The 22,284-nt window shown below is 37.1% G+C and overlaps 1 protein-coding gene across 4 annotated transcripts in view; it reads right to left on the reverse strand.

Moving 5' to 3' along the window:
* Positions 1 to 838: 838 nt before the first annotated feature.
* Positions 839 to 22,284, reverse strand: part of TPP2 (tripeptidyl peptidase 2) — an 82,424-nt gene continuing 60,978 nt past the window's right edge. For 2 of the 4 annotated variants that reach the window (XM_010338820.2, XM_003928231.4), the window contains 5 exons: positions 11,792 to 11,888; positions 10,607 to 10,737; positions 5,212 to 5,419; positions 3,518 to 3,637; positions 839 to 1,776 (listed from right to left, as the gene is read on the reverse strand). In XM_010338820.2, the coding sequence (XP_010337122.2) occupies positions 1,687 to 1,776; positions 3,518 to 3,637; positions 5,212 to 5,419; positions 10,607 to 10,737; positions 11,792 to 11,888 (646 nt within the window). In that variant the 3' untranslated portion in view covers positions 839 to 1,686. Of the gene's footprint in view, positions 1,777 to 3,517; positions 3,638 to 5,211; positions 5,420 to 10,595; positions 10,738 to 11,791; positions 11,889 to 22,284 lie in introns of those variants that run through there. The other 2 variants (XR_005580549.2, XM_074387465.1) reach the window with 2 other exon arrangements.

The following is a 22,284-nucleotide window of genomic DNA, read 5'->3' on the forward strand; positions in this document are numbered from 1 at the left end:
CTTCGTGTAACTGCCTCCAGTTACAGGAGTCATAAATGAGTAGGCATGGCTCTGTTCCAATAAAACTTTATTTACAAAAGCAGGCAGCAGTCCAGTTTGGGTTAAAGGGCCAAACATTACTGATTCCTGCTGTATGTAGTACTTGAAATGGCAAAACCTGGGTTATAAAACAAGGTTTGTAATTAATTACCAGTCAATCAGCAGTATAACCTTGGGAAGTCATCCTACCTTTACTAAGCTTCTTCATTCTCTTACTGGACTAAATCTATACACATGGGGACCTGTATGTTTGTATAGGTGAAAGTCCATGAATGCATGAGACAGAACATGCATGTAGCTGTTCATGGATGGAATTTAGACTCTAGAAGTTGTGTACAATATGCGTATACATGTATTTATTTTTCTCACAAAGGCTCTAACAATTTTATGAGATAAAGCAAAAACAGTTATGAATGACTAGACAGGGTTACTGGTAGACCTTTTGCAGGGGTAAATTTTAAAAGAACAAGATTAAAAAATCACACACACACACACACACACACACACACACAATTTGTCATTAGATAAGGGATTAGAACATTTTAAATACTACTTGTGTCTGTTTATTCAGTGGAAGAATGATGGGAGATGCAAGTGTATTAGCCAAAAGTTAGATGTACACAAAAGTTAATCACACACAATAACAATTGGAAATATATTGAAATAACTGTAAGCCTATAAGAAACACTGTAAAATAGATTACCTTATGTTTAACATTTTTTGTCTATGTATTTAATGTATTATTTCTGTTACAACCCCAAATTTTATTTATGAAAAATTAAGGCCAACTTTAAGAAGCTTCAATATTCACTTTTATTATTTAAAAAAAAAAAAAAATTAAGGTACCAGAGTGCATATGGTGTACTGTGATCTCGGTTTTGCACATTTAATTCACGTGTTTTACATTATTTCAATTTTAATAAACATATCATATGTGTATCTTTACAATACCTGATAAAGATTCAGCTGTCTGGCACTTAGCATGTATTCACAGAGTTCATTCTGATGCTTTGCACTTCAAGAGGATGTGAAAATGACTTGCCTGTAATTACCACAAGGTAAAGATCTATTGAAGCAGCTGTGCTCCAGCAATTGCCATTCATTTGTGCCGGTTCTATTTTTTCCCCTTAATTGAATGTAAACATGTGCCCAAAAAAGAAAAAAAAAAAAAATCTGGAAATGAAGTTCTGTTAATTTTTAGTCCAATAAATAATTTTAGCTACATTTAATGTAGCTTTTTTAAGGCCTTCACACAATTGAAAAAAACTAAAGTTGAGCATGTTAAAACCCTGTTCATTTATAAAATAAAAAATAGAACTTTCCAGGTTTGCAGTTAAAAGTTACCTTTCAAAACCTGTCATGCATGTAATAAGCTGCAACCCAACTCCAAGGCCTAGGTGCCGGCAGGCAGGGCACATCCCTGTGCCAGCAGTGTGAGGCATTAAGAAAACACCATGATGTCAGAGGTCTAGATTTACATGTATTAAGCCACACGTCAGTGAATTCTCTGATAAATACACGTCATTTTAATAATCAGTATTGGATAGTGGATGAAAACATGCATTAGACTAAAAATGCCACAAATTGTTTTTATATCCATTCACTATAAAACTTTCTTTTTTAAAATTTAAAGTCTTGTTTCCTATTTTAGAATACACAATAATCGGGAGGATACATGATGGGGAGCCAGTTTTCAGTGAAAGATGCACAATGGGTCCATCCAAGTAACTTCATCAGCTACAACAGAATACAATATTATTTTTAAAAAAGTGACAGTTTAAAACTAAATATTTAGAATAAATTCTGTATTAAATATTTAATAACAATAAGGTAGCAGCATATAGAACCTTCCTTCCATTAACCAACTGTTACCCACCCACTGATCTTCCTTTCCAACTTTTCTTACTATCAGCCAACTTTCCTACCAACCAGCCAACCAATTCGTCTCATTATTATCCCTCTTTCCCTCTTTCCTATTAACATCTTCTCTTCTTCCTTTCAACTTAACTTACCGGTTCCTTTACTTCCTACCAACCTAACTTCCTTTCATTTATATTTTGAGTTAACTATCATGTCAAACATTGGGAAAACAGCACTGAACAAATTCACCTCTCATTTTTAGGGAAAACAAAGAATAGGCAAATTAATAAATAGATGAATAAACAAGATATTTATCAGGTATACAGTAGAAATAATATTTGATATAATATAAACTAACTGGGGAGTCAGATGGTTAAGAAAGGATCTCTACGGAGGTGACACTTAAGTTGAGTTTGAATGACAAGAAGAAATCTGTGTGAAAATCTGGGAGAGACATTCCATCTGGCCGGAGCAGTTAGCGCTAAGGTCGTCTGGTAGGAAAAGGTAAGGCTGTTTCTGCCAAGCAGAGATGCTGGTGTGGCAGAAGCAGAATTTATAGGGGTTAAGTATGATATGAAATAAAGCTGGAGAGGTAGGCAGGAGGCTTATGGGCCACAGGGGAGTGTTTGGATTTTATTCCAAATGTGATGGAGATTCAACAGTAGGGGTCAAAAAGCATCTTTTCCAGCTGCTGTGTGGATAACAGGCAGCAGGCGGCAAAGTGGAGGGTAGACAAGTTATGAAACACTCCCTGATGTGAAAGTCTGCAGAGATCACTGGCTTTGCAAACCTAAGTGCTCACAGATCAGGTTCCACGTGATGAGAACCACATTAGACATATCAACACCTGGTTCCAGAAAGAGTTCTCTCAATCTAGTCAAAGATCTGAAGGAGCTAACTTAAAATATCTTACAATTTGGACTGACTGGTGAAGGTTAACAAAAAGCTCTCAGAGTAAATATGAACTATAGCTTACTCTAATTATCAAACATTTTCTACTGGTCGGTTTTACATTCAAAGCATGCCTTACATATAAAGTATAATTGACCTAAGCTTGCCCTTCTGGCACTACCAAACTCCCCTGCCTTCAAGTATCCTTTGGGTATAAACCAATTATGCATGTACAAAGACGAGTTCAGACTAAAATAACTTGTGTAGAATTCAGTTAAATTTTTTTACATGACAACTAACTTGTGCAGAAAGCTCAACGATAGAAATTCTCTGCATATAATATGACATATGGTAAAATAATTTTTAAAATGCCTACCATCTCAAATGAAGAATAAAAGCAAATATAAACTCCAAAGGGAATCGTTTCCTTCATGAAGAAAAACTGGCTTCTACTTTTACAAAATTCACAATGCATTTTGCTTTTGTTGAAAACATTTAAGGCTAATATCAGTTTTTTGGATAGCAGTGAACAGTGTTTTTAAAATGTAAATAGCATATTTACTGTCTCTCATATATTTATTCTATAGTTCACATTACTTTTATTAGTGTAATAACTGGTCACAATAAAACCAGCATTGTTGTGTCACAACCCTAATCCTTTCTACTTATCTTGTCACTATGCAATATCAAAGTGATGCTTAACAGTGACACTGTAAATACCACTTACTTGAATACAATTTTTCCAGTTTTCTTTTGTTGGTTTTTCTTCCACAAGTTTAGTTGCAAATTTAAGGCCTCTCCCATACATTTTATTTACTAATGCATGCTTATATGCAAATGTCAAAACCTATAATATAAAACATGATAAAGTTTGTTTATAAAATAATTTACATTTTAAGGCATTAGCTTTAACAATAAAATTAAGGCTTTAACAGAAGTATAGCTTTTGAAATAAATATGGTACATCAAGTACAATTTTTAAAAATCTTTAAAAAGAAAATTAGTATTCCATAGATGGAACCATGTTTTTTGGGGGGAAGAAAACTAATATGAGAAATTATTAGCTGTGGAAATTCATTTAAAAATACCTCTTCATGCATAAGAAATCAGAGCTAACATAATTACAAAGATGCAAATCAGGATAGAAATACAAAAATGTAGAGTCAGTATAAACTGCCAAAATTGCAAATGAGGATAGAATTCAAAAAACAAGTATTAGATTATATAAACATGGTTTCTTTGGTACAGGATTTTACTTGTAATTATTGCATCTGTCAAATATACTTGTAGTCATTTATATATATTTTTGGTCTTTACTTTGGAATGTGGGGAAGGTACTCAAAGAAAGTCCTGTGACATTGATTTGTATTCTAAAGCCAACTAAAGTATTCAACAATTGTTGCCATAAACACAGTAAACAGGTAATAGAATGCATAGCCCCTAATACAGTAGCATTACTGCAAAAATAGAATGATCTATAACAATTTTATCATGATAGTCATCAAGTGTTTTTCAATCTCTGTTACATTTCTCAAAGACAGAAACCAGGTTCTTATTCATCTTCACGTTTCCAGTACTAAGTCGTGTTTGGCACACAGTAGGCCTTCAATAATTGTTTGCAACAACAGCAAGTATGGTTGGGGATCTTGCATGTACTTAATACTCATTCATCACAGCCTATGGAAGGTCATGTATCAAAATTTAGTAACTTATCTAAGGTCACATATAAAAGTGGTAGAGGCAGGAGCCAAACTCAAGACTCAAGGGGTCTAATTTCAGATTCAAATTCCTAACCTCTGCTGCAATACTGGCTCCTTCAGTTTCCCAAATATAACTGAGTACCTTCTATAAGTTTACCACCGCCCTGTGCTGGCAAAATCTGAAGCACAGAAGAATTTTTTTTCCCTACTTCCAGGGTTCTTGACTGCACATTACCAGTTAATCCTGAGAACAAGCACTTGTCTACTGAAACAAAAGGACGGTCTGTGATAAGTGAGGGGAATCCTACTGACTCCATTTACTTTCTTTATTTCCACAGGAAAAGAAGATTCAAGGGTCTTGAGGAAAATCAGCAACATCTAAACTAACCAGTATGCCCCCTCAACCTGCCCCCAATCTCCTACCACCAACAAATTGGCACCTAAATAGAGATGGGTAGGACTGAAGACATTTTCTAGAAGACTTGCTTCATTTAGCTACATACATAACTGGTTTAAATAAAAACCGACTACAGACATTCTCAAAGCGGTTTTTAAAAAAGGTGAGACAAACATGAAGTACTAGGCTACGCATAATGTCATATTCAGAGCTCAGCTTAGCCTCCTTCCCTTTATCTTCACTCTTTTCACCAGCAATGGGCACACGAGAGGTCTGCGAGGTAACCCCCAAAACTCTGCTGAAACCAGAAGCAGAAAGGTTTACCTTATTGTCAAAAAGATCAGTCCATTTTGTAGTTTCCCAAAATGTTTCTGCCAGAGAATCCAAAGGACTTTCTCCCTCCTCCTCCTTTCCTTCCGCATCAGTGGAAACGGCTCCATCTGGAGCCTGAGTGTGAAGAAGATGGTCTGCCAGGGCACAACCTTTCCTACAAAGGGCATCTACGAGGGTGGATTTTTGTTTGTCCATGTCACTGTACAGCAAATTTAAAAATATTTCAGATATCAGTAAAATGTCTTTAAAGGTACAGTCTTATTTGAACTTAAATTCATGTATTCTTTTGCCTAAGATTTATAATGCAGAAATACTGTATATTCAGGTACATATGTTTGTATTGTACATCAGATAAGATGCCTTATTAATAAATATCAAATGAGCTACTATATTACACATATAGATTAAATGAGTTAGGGTAGCTGCACCTTGTTGAAACAGAATGCCAGAAGCAACAGACTTGAAAGGTTAATTACTATTCTAAATTCTGTTAGCTATATAACTCTTAATCAGGCCAATGTCTTTTGAGTTTTTAGATTTCTTATAAATAGCAATTACTATACATTTGTCTATGTGTATACACAGGTTATGTCTTAAAACTTTCATTCATCGCTAGAGCAAACAAATACAATGCTGTACTCTGAATGTGCCAGCAACTGTTTTAGCATTTTAATATATTAATTCATTCACATTCAAAACAATTCTGAGTGAGATACTATTAATTACCACCATGTTGCAAAGGAGGAAACTGAGGCCCAAAGAGACTATGCAATTTGTTCAAGTTCCTCCAGTTAGGAAGTGGCAGATCCAGGCTTCTAAGCTTAGCAGTGGGGATCTGTAATCCGTGCTCTTAATCACTATGGCACACTACCTTGATCCAGGGCAGCCATCTTTGTTTTCTTCAATGCATTCCAAGTGCCTAGGACAATGCCTGGCACAGAATGGACACTCAACGAATCACTGCTGAATGAAATACCACCACCTACATACACGCCAGGGAAAATGTGAGTCTCCAGAATGTGTGCTTATTTGAGGCATTCTGTCCAACTCATGTCAGATACATGTGAAAACAATGAGGACTGAAAGTATTGAGAAAATGATGATGAGGCATTTAGCTGTGGGACAAACTAACAACTAAGAGTGACTCTGAAGGACTCAGAGTAAAATGTGTAGCATGTGTAATCTGCTGGGACTATACCACCAATAAGTAGCAGACAGCCATCAACCCAACAACTTGAGGGCTCAAGGGCTCACCCACACTCATCCTGCGCACCAAGCAGTCCTGTTAATTTAAGAGGCCGCCTGACAGGGAACATGAAGGCTAAGTACCATGGAAAATGCTGCGGCTGTAACGTTGCCCAAGACTAGGGTATTCTCAGAGGTTCAAAGCCCATTTGATCCGGTAGCTTGAAAGTGAGCAGGGAGGCAACGTGGGTAGCAGAGCTGCTGAGAAATTCCTTCACACTGGCAGAGTTCATCAAAGAGGGCAGGTTACCAACCTCAATACATTTGCAATGTAAATGAAACTATGCCTAAAAGATGCCTCAGTGCTTCTCAGCACAGTTTCAAAGCTTAAAGAACTAACTTTCACTCCTTTTTTGTGGAGTTGTGTCTGGATACTGCTTGTTTACTTTGGACTTAAGAAAAGGATTTAGGAGTAGCCTTTAGGAACTTCTAAGCCGTGGGGCATCTGCATGGCTTGTCATTGCCTGAGCCACCCTCTTTCCTCCTTCTCTTAGATGCTAGGCGCTCACCTTAAATGTCTTCTAGGCAGTCCTTTACTTATGCCTTCCAACAACCCTAGGTGTCAGGCACAACTACTATCCTGATTTTGTGAAGGAGAAAGGGGGCTTGAACAGAAATGGTTGATAAGGCAAGTTTCCAGACCCAGGCCAGTGCTGGCTGATGGGTCCTGGCTGCTCAGGGAAGAGCTGGAACGATGCAGAAATCAGGGGGTGACAAATGTAGAAATCTGTATTTGTCAGACCTGGTTGAAATTAGCTGTACAATCCTCTTTGTATTTTAGCATCCTCTGATCACATATCTAAATTCCACATATCTGGAATATTCCTTTCCGTTCCTTAAGCTTTGTACTGACTGGCTCAGATTGAATACCTTTTTTTTTTTTTTGAGACAGAGTTTCACTCTTGTTGCCCAGGCTGGAGTGCAATGGTACAATCTCGGCTCACCACAACCTCTGTCTCCCAGGTTCAAGTGACTCTTGTGCCTCAGCCTCATGAATAGCTGAGATTACAGGAGTGCACCACCAGGCCTTGCTAATTTTTGTATTTTTGGTACAGATGGGGTTTCACTATATGGGCCAGGCTGGTCTTGAACTCCTGACCTCAGGTGATCTGCCCACCTCGGCCTCTGCAAGTGCTGGGATTACAGGTGTGAGACACAGCGATGGACCTGAATACCTTTTTAATACATGAGGCTTTTTCCATTCAGAAGAAAGTCAGCTTTTCTTTCTACAGACTTTTACAATTTGAAATATCTATTTTAAAATATTTGTATTTCATATCTCATAATCACTTCCTATATGGCAATTTCATCTTCTATATTAGATGGCAAGTTTCCTAAGAGTAGAGACTATCTCATTCTTTTTTGAGACAGAGTCTCACTCTGTCACCAGGCTGTAGTGCAGTGGCACGATCTCAGCTCACTGCAACCTCTGCTTCCTGGGTTCAAGCAATTCTCTTGCCTCAGCCTCCTGAGTAGCTGGGACTACAGGCAGGCATCCGCCACCATGCCCGGCTAACTTTTGTATTTTCAGTGGTTTTCACCATATTGGCCAGGCTGGTCTTTAACTCCTGTTAAAGACCCTGTGATCTACCCGCCTCAGCCTCCCAAAGTGCTGGGATTACAGGTGTGAGCCACCAGGCTCAGCTTATCTCATTCATTTTTTAAGTCTCAGTCAGTGATGCCTTACATAAACTATTTGCTCAATAAACACCTTGAAATCCAATCTAGTTAGGTATCCACCAAGGTAACAGCTACATTTTAGGATGCAATTTAATTTGAATCACTATTCTAATGTCTAAATAAGTGCAGTTTAAATTTAACTAAAACATGACATTAACAAAAAGTTGACATCATTTTTAAGATTAGAAAATGGCTATCTTACAATTTTTGATGTGACTTAAAATCAATTTTGCATGGAAATGAGAAATTAATGCTTAAGTTGGCTGCTACCTGCCCATAGATGACATCTGTAAGAAGTATTAAATATTTCCTGATAACACCTTGTATAATATTTCATGTCTGAATATAGTCTTCTGTCCAAACACAAGCTGGTCAAAGTCTATTTCAGTCAGGCCAAAGCAACGGTCTGGAGAAAAACTCTTTAATTACAAGGATAGACAAGTTGACCGAGTGTTGCTAAAAACTTAAAGCAGCTCCACTCTTAGCATTTTTACAAAGTTTTATGGCTTCTTCCTAGTTTTATCTCAGTTTATTTCCAGTAGCCATGATAGTCAGTGTCTGGTAATCTCCAAAGAGTAGAAATTTTTTAAAAAAGAGATTAAAAACAGTGAGAAAAAAAGGTCGAAAACAAAACTAATATTGTGTTAGTTTATGGCTCCCTGTAATCTAAGATTGAGTTTCCTCTGTGAATGCTTAAATTGGGAAAACATAGACCTTAGTACTTAGTGAAATTTCAAAATGAGCCACATGTGTTATTTCATGTAATACCTCAGTTTGAGAAAATGTTATTTTCACAAAGTATAAAAAATAAATGCTAGAAAGCATACGGGATAGTTAATGTCAGTTGCTGTAGAGAGTTCAAGAAGACTCAAAATGGGCCATTCTTTTTAGCAACTGGTTATCACTGGTGATCTGCGGAAGACAGTTTTAAAGTGACCAAGGCCAGACTCCTCTTATAAGAAGATTAACAGTGATCACCCTGAGACAGAAAGGAACACAATGAGGATGGGTGGGAGGCAGATGAAGCTCCTTTTTCTGTGAGATAATAATGAGTTAGGTTAACCTTTGCAGAGAAAAGAAAGGGCACAGGCTGTGGAGGCAGATCCTAATTTGACTATGGGCTTTCCCACTTCCCAGCAGTGGCACCTGAGCCAAGCCAGCTAACCTCTCTGAACTTCAGTTTTCTCTTCCTTTAAAAGGGGGATACAAACGCTCCTGCTTTTCATGTTGTTTGGAAGACTAAATTTAGTCTTTCAGTCTTTTAAAGACACTAAAATTTAGTGTCTTTAAATAAGACAATGTATTTAAAATGCCCTCAATAGTCCCTTGTACATATTCAGCACTTAATAAATGGTGGCCATATTTTCTATTAGTATTAACAACAACAAAATGGCAATGTTTTGAGACTATTCTTTTGAAAAATATGAAAAGGTACTAACAGTGGCCAACAAACCAATTTTAAATACATTCTATCCCACTTAAAAATCATTGCTTGTAAGAGTCATAAGATTCCATAGTATGAATACAAATGATGTAATGGAAAGAATTCTAGCAGTTCGGAATCCAAATGTTATGTAGAAAAAAATACTGAGACTCATAAATTTTTTAAGAAAAATTATAGTATTTTCAGGCAGCCTGAACAGTTTTGGTTACTTGTAATAATAACCACAAAATAACCACAAAAGAATCAGGACATTTCTACCTTGTAAGTTAATGATCTCCTAAGTTGAAAATAAACAGAAGTGATAAATAAGGAACTGATATTGGGAAAGCTACCATGAGGTGATGGTTTAAGAGTTCATGGAAGGGTAAAAGTGACCAAATGGCAGCTTGGTTCAGAGTCACTGGACCATTACACCAACATATGGAAATCACACTCCTTCATGGAAAGAACCATATCAACCACTCATAAACCCAGGGAAGCTTCTATATTTACTTACAGCATTAGGTTTGACAAAGGCTAAACTATAAATTCTCTCCTCCCTATTCTCTCCAAGTAATACTATCAAGCCAGTTTCATAAAAGTTGCCAGATATTTTTAACCTAATTTTATTTTTTATCATATATTTCACTACAGACCGAATACTAGGTTTTTCATGTTACTGGACAATAAACAGTTTTAAAACTAATTTTATAGAGAGTTAATTTTTGTCTTCCTGATATGGTCCAATTCACATAAACCCTCAAGTAGCTGGACTGTTTCATCACAGCTATTCAAATCCCTCCATCTTGACAGCACATAACGGTACAGAAGGCAAACTACTTTTCTTGGGCTTAGTCTTAAAAAGATTGGACAAAATTATTTTAAAATTTCTAAGGAGGGAGTATCCAGTGATAATTCCCATTATAAGGATATAACCAAACATCAGAAAAGCAGTATCCTGTATAATATTAGTCCCTACTTTATAAACAAGTTAACTAAGAAATGAGATGCAAGAAAGATTATTTACTGGCTAGGTACTTTTTTATAGTAGCTGCATCAGGCCTGGGATCAGTCTTCATTGCAATATAAACTGCTAGGGCTGTTTGATCTATATGAGAAATAACAGCATTTGCCGCATCAACAATTTCATTAAGTCTTTTCATTCGTTCCTGGAGAGGAGAAAAGAAAGAATACAAATAGGTAGATCAATCAGTATGAAAGCAATTTCACTTCTGCTGTCTCAACCTTGAGAGCTGCAACTGGAATATGAGTGAACTGTGTAACTGACTTGTAGCCCAGGGACTCAGTGCTATCTCCTATTGTGATTTTTCTAATTGCTGGTATCTCTATAAAACTTAAGCTCAGATATAGAATAAAAATACCTTATTTACATTCCCTGTTAGAGTACCATGGTGAAAGCAAAATATAAAGTTCATAAAAATGTAAAGTTTTCTTTTTTAAACAAAGGCAACTCCTTTTCTATATTTTTTAAGATTTCAGAATTGTGATTGGCTATTATTACTCTAGCTGCACACTACCTGGAAACAGAAGTTACGAAAAAAAAAAAAAGCCCTAGCTGATGAAACCAGTTGTGATCCATCATGAAAAACACAAAGATGAGAGTAAACATTATAATCAAGAGTCTAACTGTGATTACCATGATATTCTCAACAATTTGCTAATTTGCTTCTCTCTTGTTAAAGTCTTTTAAGGAATCTCCTTTAAACACCCTCTAGTTCACTCTAAACCCTTGATGATTTTTAACTGATTAGGATAGCACCTTCCTACTGCTATGATTACTAATGAGAACTGGTCCATCTCATGACAGACTGGAACTATAGCCAATTCTCACAAATGAGAATCATTAAGAAAGTTAATATACAGAAATTACTTTAGTGAAAGTGTTTAGATTTCCAACTGGCCAGGACTATTACATTCTGTTCCTTGCCCTTTAGGTTAACGTCCTGAAAGCAATCCTTAGAGTATCTTCTCTATTTCTAATCTCACTGACCATGCATGAGCAAGAATCCTAAACTAAACTCTCAGTAGTGGCCAGGTCTTACAATAACCTTCATGAAAACAGCTTAATACAACATTCAATTTGCAAAAACATGTTTTAGTTAGCAAGAACAGAAGAGAAAGATAATAATGCACTTTTCCTCAAAATGCAAACCTTATCTAATTACAAACAAAGTAAGATATATTAGAATGAACATGTCTAACCTTTTCAGCATCCAATTGATGAAGTCGTGCAACATACAGAGGAAGATAATTAGGATATGTTTCTTTCAATTCGTTATAAATGTCACTAGAATCCAACCTATGTATGTAAGAAGGAGAGAAACATTTACTTTTTTTCCTTTAAAAAGTATATTTCTGTCTTCCCTATTATTTAACATTGTTTGGAAGTTTAAGTCAATAAAATAACTCATTAATTTGAAATACAAGTGTAGTCATTGGCAAGGATTATCATTAATGGCAGGCAGTATAAACGCTTACCTGAAAAACAAAAATAAATCAAATTGAATATTATTTCAATTAAGAGTTCAAGATACCCAAATAAAAATATGCATCAATAGCTTTCTTACATACCAGCTATTATTAGATTTATTTAAAAGAAAAGCACATTCACAAATACCTGGAAAGATTAAAAGATTTAAAAATTTCTAAGATCTATTAAACTTTTCTGAAAATTATTTGAAAAAATAAAAATTTAAAATTTTCTGAAAATTCTAAAGTCTTGAATAAATAAAGAGTTACTCTATGTTCCCAGATGGGAAAGCTGCATAAAATTCTCAATTCTTCCTGATTATATGTATGAGGATAAAAACAAATTAACATACAAATGGTAAGTAGCACCAGAGGGAACCATTTTTTGAGGGCTGCTGGGAAGATGGCCGACTAAGAACAGCTCAGGATTTCAGCTCCCAGTGAAAGTACAGAGGGTGAGTGGATGCCACATTTCCAAACAAATTTTTATTGCCCAAAGACCAGGAGATTCCCAGGTGGAGGGGTTGCCAGTGCCACTGTCGGTGCCACTGTTTCAGCCGGTGGGGCTGAGTCGGCCCGCGCCCTGGCGCGGCAGTTCTCCGTACAAAAGCCACTAGTCTGGGAGCCCTCTTAGCTGGCGATTGGAGCCCTGAGACGGCAGAGTTGCCCATTCATCTGAAATAACGAGCCAGGCCAGGAGATTCCTAGGCAAAAAACTGCCAGGAACCTCAGCGCCACTGTTTCAACCGGCTCAGTGAGTCACGGCACGGGAAATCCTGGTACCTTTTCAACAGGCGACTGTAATGCTGGGTCATTCAATTTAAAAAAAAAAAAAAAAGACTCTGAGTCAGGGAGCCAGGTGATCAGGCTCGGTTGGTCCCACCCCATCCCTGCACAACAACAACATCGAAAAAATAACAAACAAAAAAAAACAGTAAACGAAAACGCTCTGGGTCGAGTGTTTCACAGCAAGCACAGCTGAACCTGGGATGGTCAGGCTCTGTGGGGGAGGAGCGTCCGCCATTACTGAGACTCTCCACCACTACGGAGGCAGTCTGCCATCAATGAGGCAGCCCACTGTTGCTGAGGCAGCCTGCCACTACAGAGAGAGTCTGCCATAACAGAGGCGGGGCCACCATTGTGAGGCAGTTCTAACTGCACCCATATAAACAGGACTGCAGGGAAGATCAAATGGCAGCTAAGCGGAGCCCACAGCAGCACAGCAAAGCCTCTGCAGGCAGACAGTGACTAGACGGCCTCATAACAGCAGGGCAGCCCTGAAAGAAAGAAAGAAAAAAGGGCAGCAGCACAACGGAAACTCATAAAGCCCTAACTCCCCAGGACAGAGCACCTGGGAACAAAAAGCGGTTTATGAGTTCAGCTGCAGCAGACCTAAACATACCTGCCCAGCAGCTCTGAATGAACAACGGAGCTCACAGCTCAGGACTTGAGCCCCAATAAAAGACAGACTGTCTCCTCAAGCAGCTCCCTGACCCCCATAGATCCAAAGAGTCACCTCACAAAGGAGAGAACAGACTGACATTTGGCGAGCATCCTTCTGGGACAAAGATAGCATAAGAGGAAACTGGTAGCAAACCTTACTGTTCTGCAGCTGCTGCAGGTGATCCCCAGGCAAGTAGGGCCTGGAGTGGACCTCAGCAGTCCTACAGCAGAGAAGCCAGACTGTTAGAAGGAAAGCTTAAAAAAAAAGTAACTTCAGAATCCACAAAATGGAAGTTCACTCAGAGACCCAATCTGAAAGACAGTAACTACAAAGACAACAGGTGGATAAACCCACAAAGATGGGAAGAAACCAGCACAAAAAGGATGAACTCCCAAAACCAGAACACCTCTCCTCCTAAAAGGGATCACAACTCCTCACCAGCAAGAGAACAAGACCGGATGGAGAAGGAGTGTGATGAAATGACAGAATCAGACTTCAGAAGGTGGGAAGTAAGAAACTACAGTGAGCTAAAAGAACATGTTCTAACCCAATGCAAAGAAACTAAGAACCTTGAAAAAAGATTTGACGAAATGCTAATGAGAATGGACAACATAGAGAGGAATATAAGTGAATTGATGGAGCTGAAAAACACAACACGAGAACTTCGCGAAGCATGCACAAGTTTTAACAGCCAAATTGACCAAGCAGAAGAAAGGATATCAGAGGTTGAAGATCAACTGAATGAAATAAAAGGAGAAGGCAAGAATAGATAAAAAAGGGCAAAAAGGAATGAACAAAATCTTCAAGAAATGTGGGACTATGTGAAAAGACCTAATCTAAGTTTGATAGGTGTACCTGAATGTGACAAAGAGAATGAATCCAAGCTGGAAAATACTCTTCAGGATATTATCCAGGAAAACTTCCCCAACCTAGCAAGGCAGGCCAATATTCAAGTCCAGGAAACACAGAGAACACCACAATGATATTCCTCAAGAAGAGCAACCCCAAGGCACATAATCGTCAGATTCACCAGGGTTGAAATGAAAGAGAAAATGCTAAGGGCAGCCACAGAGAAAGGTTGGGTTACTCACAAAGGGAAGCCCATTAGACTCACAGCAGATCTCTCAGCAGAAACCCTACAAGCCAGAAGAGAGTGGGGGCCAATATTCAACATCCTTAAAGAAAAGAACTTTCTTTCTTTCTCTCTTTTTTTAAAGAAATTTCAACCCAGAACCTCCTATCCAGCCAAACTAAGCTTCATAAGTGAAGGAAAAATAAAATGCTTTGTGAACAGGCAAGTATTAAGAGATTTCATCACCACCAGACCTACTCTACAAGAACTCCTGAAAGAGGCTCTACACATATAAAGGAACAACCAGTACCAGCCACTCCAAAAACATACCAAACGGCAAAGAGCATCAACACAATCAAGAATTTGCATAAACTAACCACCAAAACAGCCAGCTAGCATCAAAATGGCAGTATCAAATTCACACATAACAATACTATCCCTAAATGTAAATGGACTAAATGCCCTAATCAAAAGACACAGACTGGCAAATTGGATAAAAAGCCAAAACCCATCAGTGTGCTGTATCCAGGAAACGCATCTCACATGCAAGGATACACAAAGGCTCAAAATAAAGGGATGGAGGAAGATCTACCAAGCAAATGGAGAGAAAAAAAAAAAAAAAAAGAAGCAAGAGTTGCAATTCTCATCTCTGATAAAATAGACTTTAAAGCAACAAAGATAAAAAGAGACAAAGAAGGACATTACATAATGGTAAAAGGATCAATGCAACAAGAAGAGCTAACGATCCTAAATATATATGCACCCAATACAGGAGCACCCAGGTACATAAGGCAAGTTCTTAATGACTTACAAAGAGACTTAGACTCCCACACAATAATAGTGGGAGACTTTAATATCCCATTGTCAATATTAGATAGATCAACCAGACAGAAAATTAACAAGGATATCCAGGACCTGAACTCAGACGTGGAACAAGCAAACCTAATAGACATTTACAGAACTCTCCACCCCAAATCCACAGAATATACATTCTTCTCAGCACCATCACACCTACTCTAAAATTGACAACATAATTGGCAATAAATCACTCCTCAGCAAATGCAAAAGAACGGAAATCATAACAAACAATCTCTCAGACCACAGTGCAATCAAGTTAGAACTCAGAATGCAGAAACTAACTCAGAACCGCACAGCTTCATGGAAACTGAACAACTTGCTCTTGAATGTTGACTGGATAAACAATGAAATGAAGGCAGAAATAAAGATGCTCTTCAAAACCAATGAGAATGAAAACACAAGATACCAGACTCTCTGGGACACATTTAAAGCAGTCTCTAGAGGAAAATATACAGCAATAAGTGCCCATATGAGAAGCAAGGAGAGATCTAAAATTGAAACCCTAGCATCAAAATTGAAAGAGCTGGAGGAGCAAGATCAAAAAAACTCAAAGCCTAGCAGAAGACAAGAAATAACTAAGATCAGAGCAGAACTGAAGGAGATAGAGACACAAAAAAACCCTTCAAAAAATCAATAAATCCAGGAGCTGGTTTTTTGAAAAGGCCAACAAAATAGACCACTAGACAGATTAATAAAAAAGAAAAGAGAGAATAACCAAATTGATGCAATAAAAAAAACGATAAAGGGGGTATCACCACAGATTCCACAGAAATTCAAAGAATCATCAGAGATTATTACAAACAACTCTATGCACATAAACTAGTAAACCTGGAAGAAATGGATAAATTCCTGGACACCTGTATCCTCCCAAGCCTAAACCAGGAAGAAGTAGAAACCCTGAATAGACCAATATCAAGGTCTGAAGTTGAGGCAGCAATTAAGAACCTACCACCTAAAGAAAGCCCAGGTCTAGATGGGTTCACAGCCGAATTCAACCAGACATACAAAGAGGAGCTGGTATCATTCCTTCTGAAACTATTCCAAATAATCCAAAAAGAGGAAACCCTTGCCAAATCATTTTATGAGACAAACATCATCCTGATACCAAAACCCGGCAGAGACTCAACAAGAAAAGAAAACCTCAGGCCAATACCCATGATGAACATAGATGCAAAAATCTTCAATAAAATACTGGGAAGCCAATTGCAACAGCACATCAAAAAGCTTATCCACCATGATCAAGTAGGATTCATCCCAGGGATGCAAGGCTGGTTCAACATATGCAAGTCTATAAACGTAATTCACCACATAAACAGAACCAAAGACAAAAACCATATGATTATCTCAATTGATGCAGAGAAGGCCTTTGACAAAATTCAACAGCCCTTTATGCTACAAACCTTCAATAAACTAGGTATCGATGGAATGTATCTCAAAATAATAAAAGCTATTTATGACAAACCCACAGCCAATATACTGAATGGGCAAAAACAGGAAGCATTCCCTTTGAAATCTGGAACTAGACAAGGATGCCCTCTCTCACCACTCCTAGTCAATATAGTACCGGAAGTTCTAGCCAGAGCCATCAGGCAAGAAAAAGAAATAAAGGGTATTCAAATAGGAAAGGAGGAAATCAAATTGTGTCTATTTGTAGTTGACATGATTGTATATCTAGAAGACCCCATCATCTCAGCCCCAAATCTCCTGAAACTGATAAGAAACTTCAGCAAAGTCTCGGGATACAAAATCAATATGCGAAAATCACAAGCATTCCTATACACCAGTGACAGACTTAAAGAGAGCCAAATCAAGAACGAACTGCCATTCACAATTGCTACAAAGAAAATAAAATACCTAGGAATACAACTAACAAGGAACATAAAGGACCTCTTCAAGGAGAACTACAAGCCACTGCTCAACGAAATAAGAGAGGACACAAACAGATGGAGAAACATTCCATGTTCATGGCTAGGAAGAATCAATATCTTGAAAATGGCCATACTGCCCAAAGTAATTTACAGATTCAATGCTATTCCCATCAAGCTACCAATGACCTTCTTCACAGAACTGGAAAAAAACACCTTAAACTTCATATGGAACCAAAAGAGAGCCCGAATAGCCAAGTCAATTCTAAGCAAAAAGAACAAAGCAGGAGGCATCACACTACCAGACTTCAAACTATACTATAAGGCTACAGTAATCAAAACAGCATGGTACTGGTACCAAAACAGAGATCTAGACCAATGGAACAGAACAGAGGCCTCAGAGGAAACACAACATATCTACAACCATCTGATTTTTGACAAACCTGACAAAAACAAGCAATGGGGAAAGGATTCCCCGTTTAATAAATGGCGTTGGGAAAACTGGCTAGCCATGTGCAGAAAACAGAAACTGGACCCCTTCCTGACACCTTACACTAAAATTAACTCCAGATGGATTAAAGACTTAAACATAAGACCTAACACCATAAATACCCTAGAAGAAAATCTAGGCAAAACCATTCCGGACATAGGTGTAGGCAAGGACTTCACGACCAAAACACCAAAAGCATTGGCAACAAAAGCCAAAATAGACAAATGAGACCTGATCAAACTCCACAGCTTCTGCACGGCAAAAGAAACAGTCAGTAGAGTGAATCGGTAACCAACAGAATGGGAAAAAATCTTTGCAGTCTACCCATCTGATAAGGGGCTGATATCCAGAATTTACAAAGAACTAAAACAGATCTACAAGAAAAAAACAAACAAGCCCATTCAAAAGTGGGCAAAGGATATGAACAGACACTTTACAAAAGAAGATATACAGGAGGCCAACAAACATATGAAAAAATGCTCATCATCACTGGTCATTAGAGAAATGCAAATCAAAACTACATTGAGATACCATCTCACGCCAGTTTGAATGGCGATCATTAAAAAATCTGGAGACAACAGATGCTGGAGAGGATGTGGAGAAATAGGAACACTTTTACACTGTTGGTGTGAGTGTAAAGTGGTTCAACCATTGTGGAAGACAGTGTGGCGATTCCTTAAGGACCTAGAAATAGAAATTCCATTTGACCCAGCAATCCCATTACTGGGTATATATCCAAAGGATTATAAATATTCTACTGTAAGGACACATGGAAATGAATGTTCATTGCAGCACTGTTTACAATAACAAAGATCTGGAACCAACCCAAATGCCCATCGATGATAGACTGGACAGGGAAAATGTGGCACATATACAGCATGGAATATTATGCAGCCATCAAAAACGATGAGTTTGTGTCCTTTGTAGGGACATGGATGAACCTGGAAACCATCATTCTCAGCAAACTGACACAAGAACAGAAAATCAAACACCGCATATTCTCACTCATAGGCGGGTATTGAACAATGAGAACACATGGACACAGGGAGGGGAGCACTACACACTGTGGTCTGTTGGGGAGAAATGGGGGAGGGACAGGGTGGTGAGGAGGTGGGGAGAGATAGCATGGGGAGAAATGTCAGATATAGGGGAAGGGGAGGAAGGCAGCAAATCACACTGCCATGTGTGTACCTATGCAACAATCTTGCATGTTCTTCACATGTACCCCAAAACATAAAATACAATAAAAAAAATTAAGAAAAGAAAAGAAAAAGGAAAAAAAAAAGTAGCACCAGAGATGGGTAACTTAAAGTCACTTAATACATTAACTAAACCTCACAGTGGTATAAAAATACAGCTGACTGGGATTTTGATACTATAACTTTCTGTGAAAATAAATTTAACTTATAGACAACAAAATTTATACTAATTCTTAGGACAATAAAAAAAATTAAGTCCTGTTTTTCTCTTTTCCCTCTCTAAAAATTACACAAGGGCAAAACCAACAATTTCATTTTACATATTAAACTACTGCACCTTAATTATAAAGAAGATTTTTTTTTCAAAAAAAAAAAATATTCTAAGGGTTTAAGTTCTGCTAGAGAATACTAATAATTTTTTTGCTCTTTTCTTCCAAAACATCTAATGGGTAAACGACCTTTTCAATTTTTTCTCCTTCAAGTTTCTGAATAGTCTAACCACATTTGTTATGGCTTTTGAATAATTTGTTTAGTTCTTTAACTTCATTTGCATCATTTTAAAAAAAATTTTCATGTTTTACAGGAATCTGCAATTTCACCTTTTAAAAACACATATTCCACATACCTACAATTTACCCACTTTAAGTGTAAATTTCATGGTTTTTAGCATAGTAATAGATATATGCAACTATCGAAAGTCAACATTAAAACATTTTCATCAACACAAAAAGAAACCCCATACCCTTTAGCACTCGGATCTCCCCAGCCTCCCCAGCACTAAGCAACCACTAATCTACATTCTGTCTCTATAGATTTCCTCATTCTGGACATTTAATATAATCATATAATACATGTTCTTTTTGTGACTGGCTACTTCCACTCAGCATACTATTTTCAAGGTTCATTCATGCTGGAGCATTAATCCTATTTATGGCTGAGGAGGAGTCCCCTGTATGGATACACCACATTTTGTTTGTCCAATCATCAGTTGATGGACATTCCACCTTTTGGACATTATGAATAATGCTGCTATAAACTGTCATGACATGTTTTTGTGTGAATACAGGTTTTTAATTTTCTTGGGCATATACCTGGGAGTGGAACTGCTGGGTGATAACAGAAACTAAGCTTAATCATTTGAAGAGCAGTCAGATTGTTTTCCAAAAAGTCTGTATCATTTTTGTATTCTTACCATCAATGTCTGAGGATTCTGCTTTGTACACATACTTGCCAAAACTCATCATTTGACTTTGTGATTCTAGCCATCCTAGTAAGCGTCAAGTTATATTTCATTTGATGTACATTTCCCTGAAGACTAATGATTTTGAGCATTTTTTTCATGTACTTACTGGTTGTTTGTATATCTTTATAGAAATATCTATTCAGATTCTTCACCCATTTAAAAAATCGGTTCATTTGCCTTTGTATTATGAAACTGTAGGAATTATTTATAAATTCTGGGGACTGGGTGTGGTGGTGGCTCATGCCTGTAATCCCAACACTATGGGAAGCTGAAGTAGGAGGATTACTTGAGGCCAGGAGTTCTAGACTAGCCTGCACAACATAGTGAGATTCTAGCTCTTAAAAAATTAGCTGGGCACGGTGGCATGTACTTGTAGTCCTAGCTACTTGGGAAGCTGAAGTGGGAGAATCCCTTGAGCCCAGGGTTTTGAGGCTACAGTGAGCTATGATCATGCTGCTGGAGTCCAGCCTGGGTGGTAGAGTGAGAGACCCTGTCTGAAAAAAATATATGTAAGTTAAGAGTTCTTTATATATTCTGCATACAAGCTCCTTAAAAATATGTACTTTGCAAATAGGCTGTTCTTTTCACTTTCTTGATGCTATGCTTTGAAGCACAAAAGTTTTTAACCTTGATGAAATCCAAATTATCTATTTTCTTCTTTTGCTACTTGTGCTTTTGGTATCTTTAAAAATCATTTGCCCAATGAAAGGTCATGAAAGTTTACCACTGTAACCTCATTAAGGAGTTTTATAGATTTAGCTCTTTGATACATTTTGAGTTAACTTGTATATATGAGGTGAGGCAAGGGTCCAACCTCATTCTTTTTCCATATGGCTATCCAGTCCTAGCACCTTTTCCTGAAAATACTATCCTTTCCTCATTAAATGGTATTTGCATCAGCACTCTTGCCAAAAACGAAAATTAGCTACCATAGACACATGGTTTTATTTCTGGACTCTTAATTCTATTCCATTGATCTATATATGTCTTATCCTTGTGCCAGTATAACACTGCCTTGTTTACTGTTGTTTTGTATTTAAGTTTTGGAATCAGGAAGTGTGAGCCCAACTTTGTTCTTCATTTTCAAGACTGGCTATTCTGAGTCTCATGCAATTATATATAACTTTTAGAATCAGCTTGTTAATTTCTACAAGAAATCTTCAAGGATTCTGATGGGGATTCAATTCAATTGTTTGATCAATATGAAGAATACTGTAATGAAATTAGGTCTTCTAGTCCACGGACGTGGAATACCTTTTCTATTCACTCAGGTCTTTTTAACTTCTTTCAACAATGTTTTGTAGTTTTAATGTATTAAGTTTTACATCTCTTTTGTTAAACATATTCCTACAATTTTTTTCACTATTATCATAAATGGAATTCTCTTAATTTCCTGTTAACTTTAAATTATTGATATATTTTTGACTTACATTTTCCTTTTGACATTTTATTTTTGATGTATCCTGTCTTTTTTGTACCTCTATTCCTCCTTTACTGCTTTCTTTTATTTTAAGTGAATATTTTTAAATGAGTGCTTAAATTTATTTAATGTTTTTTCAACTTCAGTTTGTTTAGTGGTTGCTCTAAGGCTTACTTTATACATCAATCAGGTTCAGATTTTTCCTAGCTTAATTTCAGTGAGATACAGAAATGTTATGCCTTTATAGCTCTATTCTTCTCCCTTTTGTCATATTATCATTCTAGTATTTATTACTGTTATACATCATTTAACTATTATAACAAGTACTTTACTATTTGCAGTCATTTCTTTAGCCCAATACAGTTTTGCTCCTTTGTGCTTTTAGCAAATACGTATTACAGAATATTACATTTAAATATTATATAGGCCTAAAATAGACACAGTATTTATAGAACTGTTTTTAAATTAGTTAACAGAAAAAAATGAGAACTTTATGCTGTCTTTTATAATTCCATAGTAATTAACTTTACCAGTGTTTCTTTCCCCATTTTCACCAATGTGGATTCAAAAGTTTAAGAACTTCTTTTAGTATTTCTTATAAGGTGGGTTGGCTAGCAACAAATTGTTTTTGTTTA

The sequence above is a fragment of the Saimiri boliviensis genome, chromosome 16 (assembly GCF_048565385.1).
Source record: "Saimiri boliviensis isolate mSaiBol1 chromosome 16, mSaiBol1.pri, whole genome shotgun sequence".
Lineage (NCBI taxonomy): Eukaryota > Metazoa > Chordata > Mammalia > Primates > Cebidae > Saimiri > Saimiri boliviensis.